At 28.2% G+C, this 15,706-nt stretch overlaps 1 protein-coding gene across 3 annotated transcripts; it reads right to left on the bottom strand.

The window, feature by feature from the left end:
- Positions 1–575: 575 nt before the first annotated feature.
- LOC114182206 (type IV inositol polyphosphate 5-phosphatase 3-like) lies at positions 576–11,935 on the bottom strand. 3 transcript variants are annotated; one of them, XM_028069021.2, is made up of 12 exons: positions 11,793–11,935; positions 6,680–6,727; positions 6,390–6,507; positions 5,950–6,018; positions 5,548–5,620; positions 5,302–5,406; positions 4,156–4,999; positions 3,506–3,690; positions 2,406–2,514; positions 1,723–1,862; positions 1,073–1,299; positions 576–798 (listed from the first exon to the last, which is right to left on the bottom strand). In XM_028069021.2, exons 2-11 carry the CDS (start codon positions 6,710–6,712, stop codon positions 1,089–1,091), a joined length of 1,887 nt encoding a protein of 628 aa, XP_027924822.1. In that variant the 5' UTR covers positions 6,713–6,727; positions 11,793–11,935; the 3' UTR covers positions 576–798; positions 1,073–1,088. The 3 variants fall into 3 exon arrangements, with proteins under 3 accessions (XP_027924822.1, XP_027924821.1, XP_027924820.1); XM_028069020.2 differs by having other exon boundaries at positions 6,390–6,552; positions 11,793–11,931; XM_028069019.2 differs by lacking the exon at positions 11,793–11,935 and having other exon boundaries at positions 6,390–6,552; positions 6,680–7,100.
- Positions 11,936–15,706: the final 3,771 nt, after the last annotated feature.

Below are 15,706 nucleotides of genomic sequence, written 5' to 3' on the forward strand. Positions count from 1 at the left end.
AAAAAGTTAAAAATTTAAAAATTTAAAAAAAAAAATACCACAAGTTGACACGTGATACAAAGTTAATGTCATCCGTAATATCCTAACGAAAAGAACTAAATTAGAATAAATTTTGAAAATTAAGATCCAATTAGGACGAATTAAAACTTGAGGACCTAATTTAAATTTGAGGATATTCCGAGAGATTAAACTTTTATCTAACAATCATATTTTACATAATAAATTTAATTTTACACGAAAAAAGATATATCAACTTGAAAATTCTTCAAAATCAAAGTGGTGTAAATAATTCGTTTTCTCCAACCACAGGTTGAATAATGCACTGAACCATTCCTTTTATAATTTACCTTTTTTGAAAACTACAATAATGTATTTCTCTTCCATAATGTGCAGTAGCATTCAAATTTTTGGAAAGCTATTTGAATTGAATTTAAGTAAAAAGCAGGAGAAAACCATCATGATAGACATGCCCCTATTTATTTTATGGACACATATGAAGCACTTCATCTTCCACTTAAAGATCATATACATACAATGCACACCTCAAACACACAACAGAAGATATATACAGGATATTCTCAATCAAACAAACGACTAACTCTAAATTTTATTGGTAAGATTACTAAAAGACAAAATCTTTTACAAACATTTCCAGCAAAAAAAAAAAAGATTTAAAAGAAACAAAAAATGAATGAATCTAATATCTAGTAGTGGTAATGTGAGAGTTAGAAGTTGCAGCAGCTATCACAGATGCTCCCTGAAATTCTGCAAGTTATTCTTTACAACTCGTGAAATCTCCTGCAACATAAAGCAGAAAAGGATTTTCAGAGATGTTCAAGTTCTTAAATAGTATTATTGAGACCAAGACAAGTAATAGCTGATGCAATCCTAATATAGCAACTGAGTTGATTATAAAAGTCATAGCAGTAAAAATGTGTATGCAATGAGGTTTTGATAAAATTTGTGGACCCTATTGAAAATTTTGCAAGGGTTGTGATTCTCATCAACAGTGAGGGGTTGAATTGGATGCAAATTATTCATTTGAAAATTCATGACACGAAAAGCAATTCACCTGTCCAGTTAAGCAGCTAATTCCAATTACTCGAATTTGTTATGGCTTGTTCATTTTCTATCTCTGCATCAGTGAAAGTTAGAGCTCGCTGTAGCTTCCTTGGAGAGAAGGTTTCAACCTCAACCATGTATGTGGCCGTCACAGGTCTGTGATCGGATAGTTTGAGCTCTGCCCTTCTGTAACTCAACAACTTCATTCCCTTGCCATATGAAAGAATACGATCACACCTGAAAGGTGATTACAAACAACCAAAACTCATCAATGGAAAGACGTGTATCAGATACCACTAGTTCAATTTTCATACATTAATGGAAAATTTTCTCATACAATTTTCAAATAAAATACTAGGGTTAAAAAATATTGATCGAAGAACCTTAGGAGTTGACAAGTTTGAGGTCTTGTCGCTTATGACATTTAACTTGTTTCTTACACCACATACCTGATCTAAAACACCTCTTTTTGACTTTTATGTAGCAGATATGGTACAATCAAGAATAAACATAACACAGAAAATTATTATTATTACTATTATTATGTAGTCCTAAGAAATTTGAAAACAAAGACAAAACAATGGTTTTGTTAATAGATAAATAAATATAAAGGCACAAGATTTGCAAACATGGAATCAGCATCTCAGAATAAATGCATACCATGCAGGTGAGCGCTTTCCAACCTTGGGATCCTCTCCATAGTATTTATCTGAATTAACCTCATACTTGTAAGTTGGTGGAAAGTTTAATATGCCTTCTGACCATCCTCCAAACACACCATTCTTGAGTTCTCGCATGAGCTGTGATAATGATGTCAATTTATTTTATCAAACAGTTAGATAATTTTATAGGATCAAGAGCTAACTAGTTAAAACCTCTTATAGTTAATTACAGTTATTAATGGTACTTGGTTATACTTGTGGGTTAGCTGAAATATTAGAAGAGAAATGGAGGATGAGGCATAAAAGTTGTAGAATTATAGTTATTAATACTAATTAGTTACACTTAACGGCTAACTCAAATACAGTAAAAGCAAAACAGATGGTGAAATTTCCTATAATTATAGTTCAAGTAATGATCTAGCAGTATTAGTGACTTGTTAATTTAGTATGAAACGAAAAACGAATAGCAGTTGAATGGCAGTAGAGGTTAGAAAAACTCTTTTACTAAACAGATAAAGGGATCAAAATATCTTTCCACGGAAACTTTTTGCCAAAAGAAATCCTCTTTAAGTTGGATTAAACACAATGAGGTTGGAGATCATCAGATTTGACCTCATTTAATAGGACTCCAAAGAATGTTCTTGCTCACAAAAATACAAAATGTAGGAGTTGCTATAATACCTGGTCTTTCTCAACTAATTTTGACCACTGCTTTTTTGAGATAAGAGCTTTTGTTTCCACATTTGATAAGTTGATACGATAATTCAGATCACCCAACCAAATTATTCTTCTGCAGATAAATTGAATTTATTAAGCAATTATAATCCACAGAACATTTAAAGAAAAAATTACTACCGTGACTAAACAAAAACAGAAGTTAAAAATGATCCAACCAAATGAGTGGTCTAATAAGCACCCAAATATGGAGAAACCTCCATTAAAAGCTAGGTGTCAAGGTGGGACAACCCAATCACTTCAGTACTCCATCAGGCATCTCATACTACTCAATATGGAACATGGGAACCCCATAATAATCAAGGCCTTATCACAGTCAAGCTACCTAATTTTTCTTTATTATGGCTTTCAATTGTTTTCAGACTCGTTAAATACATAAAATGCTTGACTACAACTTAGTGTGTCTAGTTTTTCCATTTGGAAAACCTCAAACCATGGTTTTGGGGTTCTAAATTGGAAAACATAACCAAAGAAGAAGTCGATAAATTATGCCCACGTGTAAAACTAGACAAAATAGCAAATGCTCTCTGATAACTGTTACAATTTTCTTCTTCATTTCTTTATGTACATCTTTCCTTCCTAATATTTATAACCAATACATGTGAAATACAAACCAAAATATTCATAGTGCAGAATCAAATGTGGGTGGTGGAAGTATGAAATGTATGTGTGTTCAAGTGCATAATGTAGCAAGTTTGTTCATGTTCCAATTGTCAATTACATTATAAATATAGGTTACATATACAGGGAGCCTAGATGAAGTTAAAGCATCATTATTTTGATACTGAGAGACCACAACCAGTTAATTCGTCAATATTTTCCTTGTATTATAATTTTACCGTCTCATACCATGGCAATCTCCATTTCCCTGTATAAACAGTAACTTTTGGTCTACCATAATTCCAACTGATAGAAAAGTGATATCACAGAAGTATTAACAAATAATTAAGCTAATCAAGATACATGTGGAAAAATGCACAACAGCTCTAACAACAAAGCAAACTAACAATTTAGTTTTGTCATGGTATATTAAAGATTGCACTCACTCATGATCAAGGATTCTTTTGGGAAGCCCTATATAGGAAAGAGAATGGAATTGGGTTCTACGAAGTATTTCATGAACATCAGCATTCCTTTTAAGTTCGTCTCCTTCCTTTTCACCCGAGGTAAGGTGGGTACATATGAAACAAAAGAGTGTCTGATGTATGGACATACTGATAGATATTGATCCCTGGAAAATTGGAAAAAAAATTATAATCTGATGCAATATTAAGCAGATGCTCACTCTCCATAACATTAAATATCCCAACAGCACAATCAAGATGGGCCAGATTTGTAATGACTTGTGAGATAAAAATCGTACAGAATAAGAGAAACAGAAACATGATAACACGACCAGCAGGCAATGAGCAATATCAGCAAGCAAAAGGACAGAAAGGGAGAAGGAAAAGGGCAAAATATCATGCACAAAGTTTGATCTTATGTGGAACTATGAAACAGAAATAGAGTATTTCAGTCCTTGATAGATAGCAAGCAAATTATATAAGAACTTAATATCATTAGGATAATACAAGAAAATGTAAAATACAAAACGAAAAGGGGAAAAATAGAGCCGAATTATCAAATATGAAAATATAAGGACCAAAATATACAATTTCAAGTGGTGGACTAAAACTACTGAAGAAAGGGTATAGACCTTGTTACCAATATAGCCCATAATACCAACACCAACAGTTGAAACCTTTAAATTTTGAATATGTTTACGCAAGCTCCGACGAACCCATACAGTGATGAAAATCCCAACCATTTGCTTGCTAACAATCCTTACATATGAAGATCTTCTTTTTCGCTTTATCAAAGCTTCAAGGTCAATTTCAGGAATCAATTCTGTCCCTGGAATTTCACCCATAATTGACTTGAAAGAGTTATATGTTTTGAAAGACTTAGATGATTTAAAGGATTTCAATGATTTAAAAGAAGTTGGTCTATCCAAAACTCTCTGAGATAGCAGATGCAATGGAGGCTCTGGCCAGCTCAAACCAATCCTTTCAGATCCACTAAGCATTCGAGTTAGTTTAGTGGCCTGTTGGGAAAATGACGTGTCCATGTTTTCTGACAAACCCTGTTGCCTATCAAACATCTTTGGAAAAGAAAACTGTCTCTGTAAACCAGTTTTAACCGGCAAATTGGAGTTTACAATATCAGCAGCATCAGAAGCTAATAAATTTGTAGTCTCGGTTGCATCTATGATTGTTCCATCAGCGCGTCCATCACAAAAATTGTTGTCTTCATCCAAAGGATGGACTTCCTCACCAATGTCACTATCACTTTCAAGCAATATTTCTTCTTCTATATCAGGCACATCATCTGATGGCTTAAATTTTGATGGAGAGGGAGGGTCACTAAAGGACTTTATCTTTGGTAGTTCAGGTCGAACTCTATTCAGTGTTTCTCGAATAATATCCTCCCATTTTGGAACAGGACGAGTATCTTCAGCACCAAAAATATTAGCAGGGTTTAAGGGTACAATCTCTTGAAGACTGCAAGTGTAAAGATTTATTTTAGTAAAACGAATGGGATGAATCTTAAATGCATGAAATAGAAGCAATTAAGTATAAAATATTCTAAAAGTGATTACAAAATGGCATCAGACATATTCAGGAGAACATACAATACTGGAAGTGGAGAAAAGAGAAACTTATGACTAGGACTATCACAAAAAATTCATTCAAATCTATACCCAGACAAGCTTAACACGTTGAATAAGTAACAGTATTTGATGTGACACTCATCATTATGTACTTCAAGAAGAACTTTCAGTAACAATCAGTGAAGAACTTACCCGAGTACATAGATGTCGGCTGGTTCAGTGACACCAAGCCAATCATCAATAACAAGGTCATCAGGTGGAAGTTTTCCTCCAACATTCCATGTCCCAACACATATCCTAGGAGGTAAATATACACCAAAATTCAGATAAAAGTGGCTTCAGCAATAACACCAAATAAATTGTGTTTTTCACACTTGCAAACAATTGCACATAATGTGCATTTTTGCTTGACAAATAAACATGAGAATAGTGTCTCACTTCAACTCGTTTTTGTTTATATACTGAGATCTAAAAGTTGATGACTTTTGCTTCCTTAACCTGGGAAGAAAATCTGCAATATAATAGAAAAAAATTAGGCTGATACAATGGACAACAAAGAAATGCAATATACTAAACATTCACGGAAGAGGTGAAAAATCAGAAACTACTAAAATTAGAAATTAGAAGAACTGGATGTTCAAGAAGCTATTGATTACTATGGCATGCTAAAAACTATAGTAATACGTAGCTTTAGAAAAGGAGGAAGAAAGTCCTCACGACAAGAATAACTTTATAAACTGTCTTATTTATTACAGCCGAAAGAGTGTTGGAAAAAATAAATCAAGATTTGCAATTCACAAAGGATATATAAGAGCTACTTGTACACACACAAAAAATCACCTGTAGATTCAGATGGAGTTTCATCATCATAACCACTGTTGTCTGCAAACCGCGACTGTCTTCCCCATTCTACATAATACACCAAACTCAAAGTGAGACATCATCAGCCAAAAGACAGAAGCCTATAACACTCTGAAACAACATAAATATCAGACTTCTTCGCCACTCTACATGACACACCAAACTCAAAATGAGACTTGAACGATCAAACGAAAAAAAAAATCATCAAACACCGCCTATGACACCCAAAAACAACCTCAATTCAGACATTTTTCTAGATCATTCGACAATGAATACACCAACCCCATTGATCGCACGCACAACTTTCCTAATTCTAATTAAATCGACAAAATCCACAGTAACCACCACCCCAATATCCAGAAAGACACACACACACACACACTAAAAATGACAACAAAATGAATGTCGCACAAACTCACCTTCGTTGTCTGAAGCACTTTCAGAATCATCATCGTCTTCATCAGGGTCAGCACTGTAATCAGAGTCGTAACTCCCCATGTTAAGCCACTTACGCATGACCAGCTTTGCCCAGAAGAGCTGTATGCAGGACCAACCGAAACAACATATTTCAGCCCAAGTCCTCTGCAATTTGCCTCAGTTTCCCAAAATCAACAAAACCCCACAACACCAACAACCACGACCACCACACACACAAACAAAAAAAACCATCACAAGGGAGATAGCGAGAGAAAGGGGAAAAAAACAGTACCTGTTGGAGGTGTGGTGACCTATGATTCTTCATCACTGCTGAATATGGCTACCAAAATATAATTAACCAGAATGAGAAAAATGAAGATGGGTAAGAGAGAAGATTGTTGGGTTGTGCCTATACACATGATATACACAGTTAGGTAACAAAGGAAATGCAGTTGGAGCTGAAAAAATGTGCTCCTTTTTTGCTGAAAGATTCCGGGGCTTTGACTCTACAATTTAGTTGGGTTAATCGGAGAATTTTTCGGGGTTTGTAGGAGAAAGATTATAACTTACAACTTTAATCAAATAATTAAACAAAGGGCAATGAAGTTTAAAAAGAATTTTCCGCAAAAACATGGTTATCAACAACATTTGACATGGTTTTATAAGACGGCAACTAGTGGTCCACGATAATCCTAAGTCACCATGGACGGTTAGATTATTCAACATTCATCATTGGACATTATACTTCTACAGAATTTTTTCTGTATCGTTTTATACTGTTGTGTTTATTTTTTCATTTTACATCATTGTCATGTCTCAATACTCAGTGTTAAACTAATCAGAAAGATAGAAAGTAAAGCTCAGCACATTAATCACTTTATTTAACTTGTTAGGTACAATTACATTTAAAGATTATATTTTTACCTATCATTTTTATATTTGCACTTGTAGCAATCAAAAAGTCCAACATAAACCACCAAAGTTTTTCTAGGAAACAATGTTGAGACACAAAATTGAGACAGGAAAAAAAGTTATATAAGAAAAGTCAATTTAAATAACTTGTCTTTCTCAAATTTAAAATTAATTTGTAGTTCTTTTATTTAAAAATAAAAATAGCTACTTTTCTATGCCTATTTTGTAGTATTTTTAGTCCCATATAAGGATTGAAAATAGGCTATTTCTAAATTAGTAAACTTGTGGTGGTAAACACCATCAAGCAATATGTTTTTTAATCCAACTAGGACAAACACAAAGACAAACACAACCTCAACCTTAGCTTTATTTTATTTATTCATTATATGTTTATTTATTACTTATTTTACTTTTTGTGATAATGTATAAGTGACATGTGTGAGTAGAAGAGAAGCAACAAATTAGTATTGTTTTAAACTCTGCTAATATATATAATCTCTAATATTTGTCCTTTTTACCAGTTCTAAAGTTATGTGTATGCATAGATGCATCAAAACACACTGACATTAACAAATGTTATTACTATATAAGAACAAAACAAATAATGAGGATTTGGACGGTGTTAAACCCATAACATCACTCTACAACTAAAACAAAGCAACTACACTATAACAAGGTTAAAAAAGTGAGCGTCACTATGTGTGTAAGTAGCACCTAGGTTCACTAATATTGGTTCCCATTTTATAGGAAATACATAAAACTATCATCTTTTAAAAAAAAAAAAAAAACCAAAGTATGTTTCCCAAAAGTAATAAGCACAAAATAAGCTTAAACAAAAGGCAAATTAGTGATATAATGAATAGGCTTAAAGGAGATGAAGGAATTAACAATTTTGCTAAATTGTTTTTAAGAATATAATTGATCAGACAAAAGTATGCAAACGAGATGTAATAAAATATTATCATTGCTATATTTTTTTTTCATTTTACATTAACAAATAATAATTATTTCTCTTTTATTTTATTCTGTTTTTATTTTCTTTTAATTGTGACATGTAGACTAAAAAAGTTTATTGCAAATTGCTATAAACAAAACATGATAACAAATTTGACCAATTGCTAGCTACAACGATACACACATTTAAATGATAACTACTTCCGTTTGGTGATAAATCAGCAAAGATTAATCCATATAGTATAAATAAAAACTTATTATAATGATTTATTAATCCATTGAACTATTTTACTTAAAAAAAATAGGGATGATTGCATTAATGTGATTGACTGCTAAATAATAGTTAATTTTGAAAAGTGTAAATAATTAAGAGGGAAATAATTGTAATAGTTGCAAATACAATAAAACATGTATGCACCAAAACAGCTTATTTTAACTTGGAATTGAAGAAAGTATAGGTAAAGTTGGAGTCAAGTCATTGCTAAACATTATCACATAAAATTATAAAAAAAAAATGTAATGTATGAGTATTTCATCTTATTATCGTTTCTTCTTATGGAATGGATGAGCATTTTCACTTAATATATGAATACTCTCAAAGCATTTTTTATTGTGTTAATAATCACAAAACACAATGTAATGGGTATAGAGTGGAATAATTGAATAATTTATTTTAAAATTTGACTAAACAGTTTTTAAGCTTTCTTTATTAATCAAGTTGCATTATGAATTGGATAAACTTTTAACATTTTAGCCTGCTCAAAATATATTATGAATTTATGATTAGGATCATCATTTTAAAATCCAATTTTTTTTTTCTCAACTAGCCCATAACACAATAATGATATTTGCAAATAAAAAAATATATGATCATTATAAAATAACATAAAAAGTTTGATTAAATTTATTATCATCATGATTAAATCTGTCTTTAGTGTCTCATTCATCAGTTCTTCATATCTAAAATTTTGACAAAGCATATAATTGCCGACAAAACATATAATAGATTCAATCTATGCATGATTAATGCCAAAAGGTGGCACTGAATTAAACCACCAAGAGAGATGCATGCATGTGATTATGTGAATGTTTGTTCTTCACAATCATTGCCACAAAAGCAATATTGTTTAACAAAGCTAAACAAATTTAGTTTCATGTAACAAAAAAGATAGGCTTATAAATCATGAAATGAAAGCTCTATAATATTTTTTGCATATAGATAATTAGAAGATGTGAGAAAAAGAAAAACAAAATATCGAGGGCATGAAGGAAATAAAACACATACAAAAACAGAACTCTGAAATTTAATGATTTAATGTATTGGTAATAATATTATGTAAACTAAAAACATCTATGTGGGGATATTATGCATTTGAGTTTTGATTCAGATAATTTTTTTAATAAATAAAAATAATACATACTGATCACTCATGTAAAACAAAGACTAATGGGAGAAAAAATATAAACTATTTGGAATTAAAATTTAAATGGGTGAAATAGAATGTACTTAGTGCAGCGTTTTTTTTTTTTTTTCTGTTTAATTTCAATTAATGTAGCCTTGTTGTCTTGATTAATAATTAACAGTGTATAATTAAAGGAATGCAGCTAGCCAGCGAATATTTTTAAGAAAAAAGAATGATTCATTAAGAAAATTATCGGAAGGAAAACATGAACCAAGCCATGACTTATATACTAAATATTATAAAACAACATTTGATTGATATTAAAAGATTAATTTTTGCGATTATTTCATACAATTTTGCAATTAAATGTTTAATCTATATTTCTTTTCTTATTCTTAATATTCTAATACTCCTAAATGAGGAACCTATAATTAAAATAACATGGGTAAAAATTAATACCCAAAGAGTATACATCACCGTTAGTATTGTTTGTATATTAATTAAATAATTTTAAAAAAAATAAAAATCAAAGAAAGAAATAATATTATCAATACTTTTTAATAACTTATTACTTAAAAAAATATCAAATACAAATATTTTAGCAATTTAAAGCAGAATCAATAAATAATATATATATATATATATATATATATATATATATATATATATATATATATATATATATATATATATCACGTCACACACCACACCATTAGTATAGACCCTTTCTATTAATGGGTATGATTCGAATTCCATCATCCACCATTTAAAAAGAAAAAAAAAATAAGAGCATTATATAATGGTGTTTCTTAGTTTCATAGCTATTGTGGGGAAATTATATATGCATCATCACATGCAGCATGGGGCCACTTAATGGAGGTTTTCTAACAACCAAACAACTCAGAAGCATGCATGATCATATATGGAGGATTCATGGAATGTTTCTAATTGGAATCTAATGAATAAAAGCAACAATCTTAAGTGTTTCCTTTAACTCTTTGTCTCAGCACATGCATGAGAGAACATGTTCCCTTCCTTTGTCACATCCATGGAATTTTCAGTTTTTTAAATTTCCAAAACTTTTTCACACCCTTTTTTTCTCTTCATGTTAACTAAGCATCTTCTTTTTCAACTTTTCATGATCAAAAGTTGGAAAAAAGAGCACTTGATTATATTTTCCCAGAAAGATATATACTTGAAAAAGTCTACCCAGAAAATTCATGTGCATGTGGGTGTGTGGGTGAGATTTTGTGCAAGGTTCCCACCTTGTAATTAATTTAATATGTATAGTTAATATGGTATGATATAAAAGACACCCCTCTTAGGATATGGACCAAAAAGTTGATAAAGATCTAACATTTAGATACATACGAGGTGCAATTCAAGATATGGTCCTCGTTTGGTGTGAAGGAAAAATTTTAGTTGATATGGTGTACCTAATTAATATAATATTATAATTATAATAAGAATATACAAAAAAAGACTATTGATGCTTCTTAATTGCTACACTCATGTGAACTATTGATGCTTCTTAATTGCTACACTCATGTGAAGTAATATATATATATTATGATGAATTATAAGAAAAAGTTATTAGTGACATATAAAAAAAATTGTATTGACAGAGTTAATGATTAGTGAATGCTTCGTACTGTTTTTTCTGGTAAATTGAAATTATTTATTTCCCCTAGTCAAAGGTAACTTAATTAAAAAATAATAATTAATTCGATTGATGCATAAATGTTTAAGGAAGCATATTTTTCCACTCCTCTAAAAAATATTTTTGAATAACATTTTCAATAAATATAAACAGAAAGATACCAGCAACATCAAATAAATCAAATCTCTAACAATAAAAATCAATTTCTACAATTTTCATTATAGTTTTTCCACTTCACAAAACAAGTTGAAAAACAAAATCATATTTTCTTTCTCTCACTTATAACTATTAAGAAAGTTATCCAAGCAAAACAACCTTTTTCACCCTCATTATCCATGGCTACACTTTACCAACATCATGAACAATGAAATTTTCTTAGGAAACATTCAAATCACATACACACAAAGAAGAACATAAGACACTTACATGAACAATGAGGATAAAGAGAAGAAAAAAAAAGGGGGAGAAAAACATACCTCGCTAGCTTGAACAATTTTAAAAGAAGTATTGAGCTTGTGAAGTTATTATGATATTGTTGAAGCTAAGCATGCATTTTTGAGAAGATGCTGAAGCGTGAAATTGAAACTTTGCACTTTTCTTTCTAAACCTTTCTATGAAGAAATAGTTGATTGGTGTTATTGTATGAGAACATGAATATATATATAGTGGGAAAAGGAGGCATCTTTCTCTATTTTGCATCTTATTGTTTATCTGGCTCAAGGTGTCGAGGCACGTGGCTTTGGTGTGCTATGTGTCAAAGAGGGTATGATTTAATGTGTAAAATTACTAACTATAGTGTTTGTGTGTATATAATATAAATAAAGTAAACGGTGTGTGTGGTTGTGTTGTAATTGACAAGGAACAAGTTTTAATAAAGACAATGCCATTTAATGAGCTTCTCCTCCTCTTTCCATTTTTCATGTTTTTTATTATATATATATATATATATATATATATATATATATATATATATATATATATATATATATATATATATATATATATATAATATTAGTTCAATTAAATTTATTTATTTATTATCAATTTTGATATTTTTAAATGAGTTTATGATAACTTTTAATGAATATTTAAAATGTTTTAATTTTTTAACTATATTTTGTAGTTTAATTTTTATCAATTTTGATATTTTTATCAAATTTTCATTGTATTAAAGAATATGTGAAGTTAATATATAATAACTAATAAACTTTATTATTGTATATTAATCATAAAAATTTAACATTTTTTTAAATGCAAAAAGATGATAAGATGAAATCAAATTATGAAAGAAAAATAAATTATAAATAGATAATTAAAAATATATAATTTTTAAATACTTAATATATTAAAAAGTTTAATAAAAAATTAATTAAAAATACTAAATTTGAAATTTAATGTGTGTATTATTGGTAAAAGATATTTTGGTGATTGGTTTTTACTTTTGTGATCTATTTATGATGATGATAGGCTTTTGACTAGTCTATTCTAATAGATACACCGACCTATTTGGATAGTTAAAGAATAATAGTGTTGATAGAGTTTTATTGTTTTAGTGGATTAGTGAATTTTGTTTCTTAGGGTGTGTTTGGATACATGTCAATCACTTTCTGATATGTGTTTCTGACACCCAAACAGGACAAAAACAAGCTAATGAATATGTTTGAATTTTCACGGTAAAACCAGTTTGAGTCTCCAAAATCAATTAAAATCATATACAAATAACTCATCTAAAAGCTGAATTTTAACTTCTTTTTCTAATACACCTTTTGTTTTTATTGAGGCTCTTATGATTAACTTTATAAATGCACTATAAAAAATATATACTCATTTTTGGAAAGTATTTGCTTAAGAACATTTTGGCATTAAAAGTGATGTACATTTAATAATCATAATATAATTATTATAGTATAATAAACAATAATAGTTTTATTATTTAAAATTAATTATTAAGGTTTTATTTTAAATCAATTTTAACTAATTTGATTTAATTTTATATTAATTTTAATTATAGGGGTACAACTCTAATATTATATATTTTAATCTATTAAAACAATTTTTTATTTATCACTTATATCAAATCATTTACAAATTTTCATAAATTTTACTTATAAATATATTCATTTTCAACTTTAAATTCCTTAAATAAATAAGAAGTTTTACCTTCAAATCTTTTAAAATTCATCAAATTACACTCTCTTTCAAATCCATTTTTAAAAGTAAACAAAGCCTGAAGGTTTTAATCACTATTTTATATTTAATATAGTGAAACGTGTTTATTTAGTATATTTTACTTTTATCTATTTAATTAATTATTTTACGTTGTGATATGACTTATGTGTTGCTAACTTGTCTTCTCTTTCTTCTTTTGATACTTTTTATTTGAATTAAGATATTAAGATATGCATTTCACTAAAGAAAAAAACATTGTCAATGGACTAAATTATACACTTGAAATCAATCCTAAGAATAAGTTTTCAAACATTGTTTTGGTTCAAAAATCAATTTTAGAACACGTGTATCCAGACATAAATCACATAATTTCAAAATCAGTTTTAGTCAAAATTAATTTCCTTTGAAATAAATTTTGTGAATGTTCATCCAATCGCATATTTTACAGACAGGTGCATTGACTTATTTAAGCCTATAGAAAAACAATAAAATTCATGTTGACTATGTAATGCACTTTTTTGGCTGCTTATAATGAGCTCGCAAATTTATTAGGACTAATAATAGTCTTATTGGTCAATTTGTATGTTCTACTATAAAACAAAAATCTTTAAAAAGTCTTTCAAGTCAAGTAAGGTGTTATAGGAAGTCTTATAACATGTACGCAAATTAGATTCAAATCTTATATAAAGTGTAATTTGACTTAATATACTTTTATTACCTAGTTTGAGTTATACTTGTCAAAAAAAAAAAGAAAAAGTCTAAGTCCATTGGTTCCACTAATAATTTTGAAAATAAGTTTAATTCAATGTACTTACATTAAAAATATCTTAGAGATGACTAATTTTCTTTATTTATTTAATGTAAAAATAATTATATTCTTCATTTCTAGTATTTCAAACGAATTTTTTAGTTGCAATTATAGAATGGTGTCATTGATTGTTATTAGACCAAGCACAACGATTAAACATGGAAAAATAATAACAATCTTAATTGAGTAAAACTAAAGATAGTAACTACTATATGGAGAATTCAACAATTATTATAAATCAAACTTGCAACTTTAATTGTGATATCAAATTGATAAACAACATATTTATCATTAGACAAAAAATTATAACTTCTTATTTTACTTAACAACTTAAACATTATTTTTAACTATGATTTGTGTTACCTAAAACCTATATTAGAGGATAATTGATCCATTTGCAAATACTACACCAAAGTAGGTCCAATTACATTAAAAGACAGCTAAAGCAAAACCTAACTATTCTTAATCATGGAGAAGAACAAAGTGATGAAAATATGGGGCATTTTTTCTTTCATCTCCAAAAAAAAAAATTGAAATCCAGAAATTACCCTTTAATCATTTAATTATAGTAACGCAGATCACACTCCTAGAATGTCGACTTCTGATAAAAAAAATTTTGAATGTCGACATCCAGTGAAAAATTTGGATTATCAAACGTCAAAATAAATATATACCGAAAATTGACTTAAAACATATATATATATTAATTTGAAGTTTTGATTTTTTAATTATATTTAATTTTTATTTTTATTAATTTTTAAGCAAATTATATTAAATTAAATGAAAATTTATAAATATAAAAAATATGTAAAAAAATGAGAAAAAATAATTAAAGTTTAAAAATTTACATTTTAATTAGAATTAAAAAAATCAAATAAAATAAAACATAACATATAAATATATATATATATATATATATATATATTAATTATACAAATAAAATAATAATAATAATACTTATAAAATAAAGAAATAAAGAAATATTTAAATTAAAATAAACAAAACTTCAAATTAAAAAGAAGAATATATATATATATATATATATATATATATATATATATATATATATTCGTTTTTTATTTTCTTAAATTTGAAGTTTATTTTTTTTAATTGTATTTAATTTTTACTTTTATTATTTGTTTAACAAATTATATTAAAGTAAATTAAAATTTCAAAATATAAAAAATATATAATAAAAAAATAAAGAAAAAGAAATTTAAATTTCTAGTATAATTAAATAAAATAAAAAAAACAGAAAGTAATATATTTATTAATTATAAAAATAAAATAATTATAAAAAAACTTATAAAATAAATAACATTAAAAAATAATTTAAATTAAAATAATAAAACTTTAATTAAAAAAAACGAAATAATTAAAATTAAAATAATAAAACTTTAATTAAAAAAAAGA

This window comes from Vigna unguiculata, chromosome 4 (assembly GCF_037176805.1).
Source record: "Vigna unguiculata cultivar grain cowpea cultivar isolate G323 ecotype 2 chromosome 4, ASM3717680v1, whole genome shotgun sequence".
NCBI lineage: Eukaryota > Viridiplantae > Streptophyta > Magnoliopsida > Fabales > Fabaceae > Vigna > Vigna unguiculata.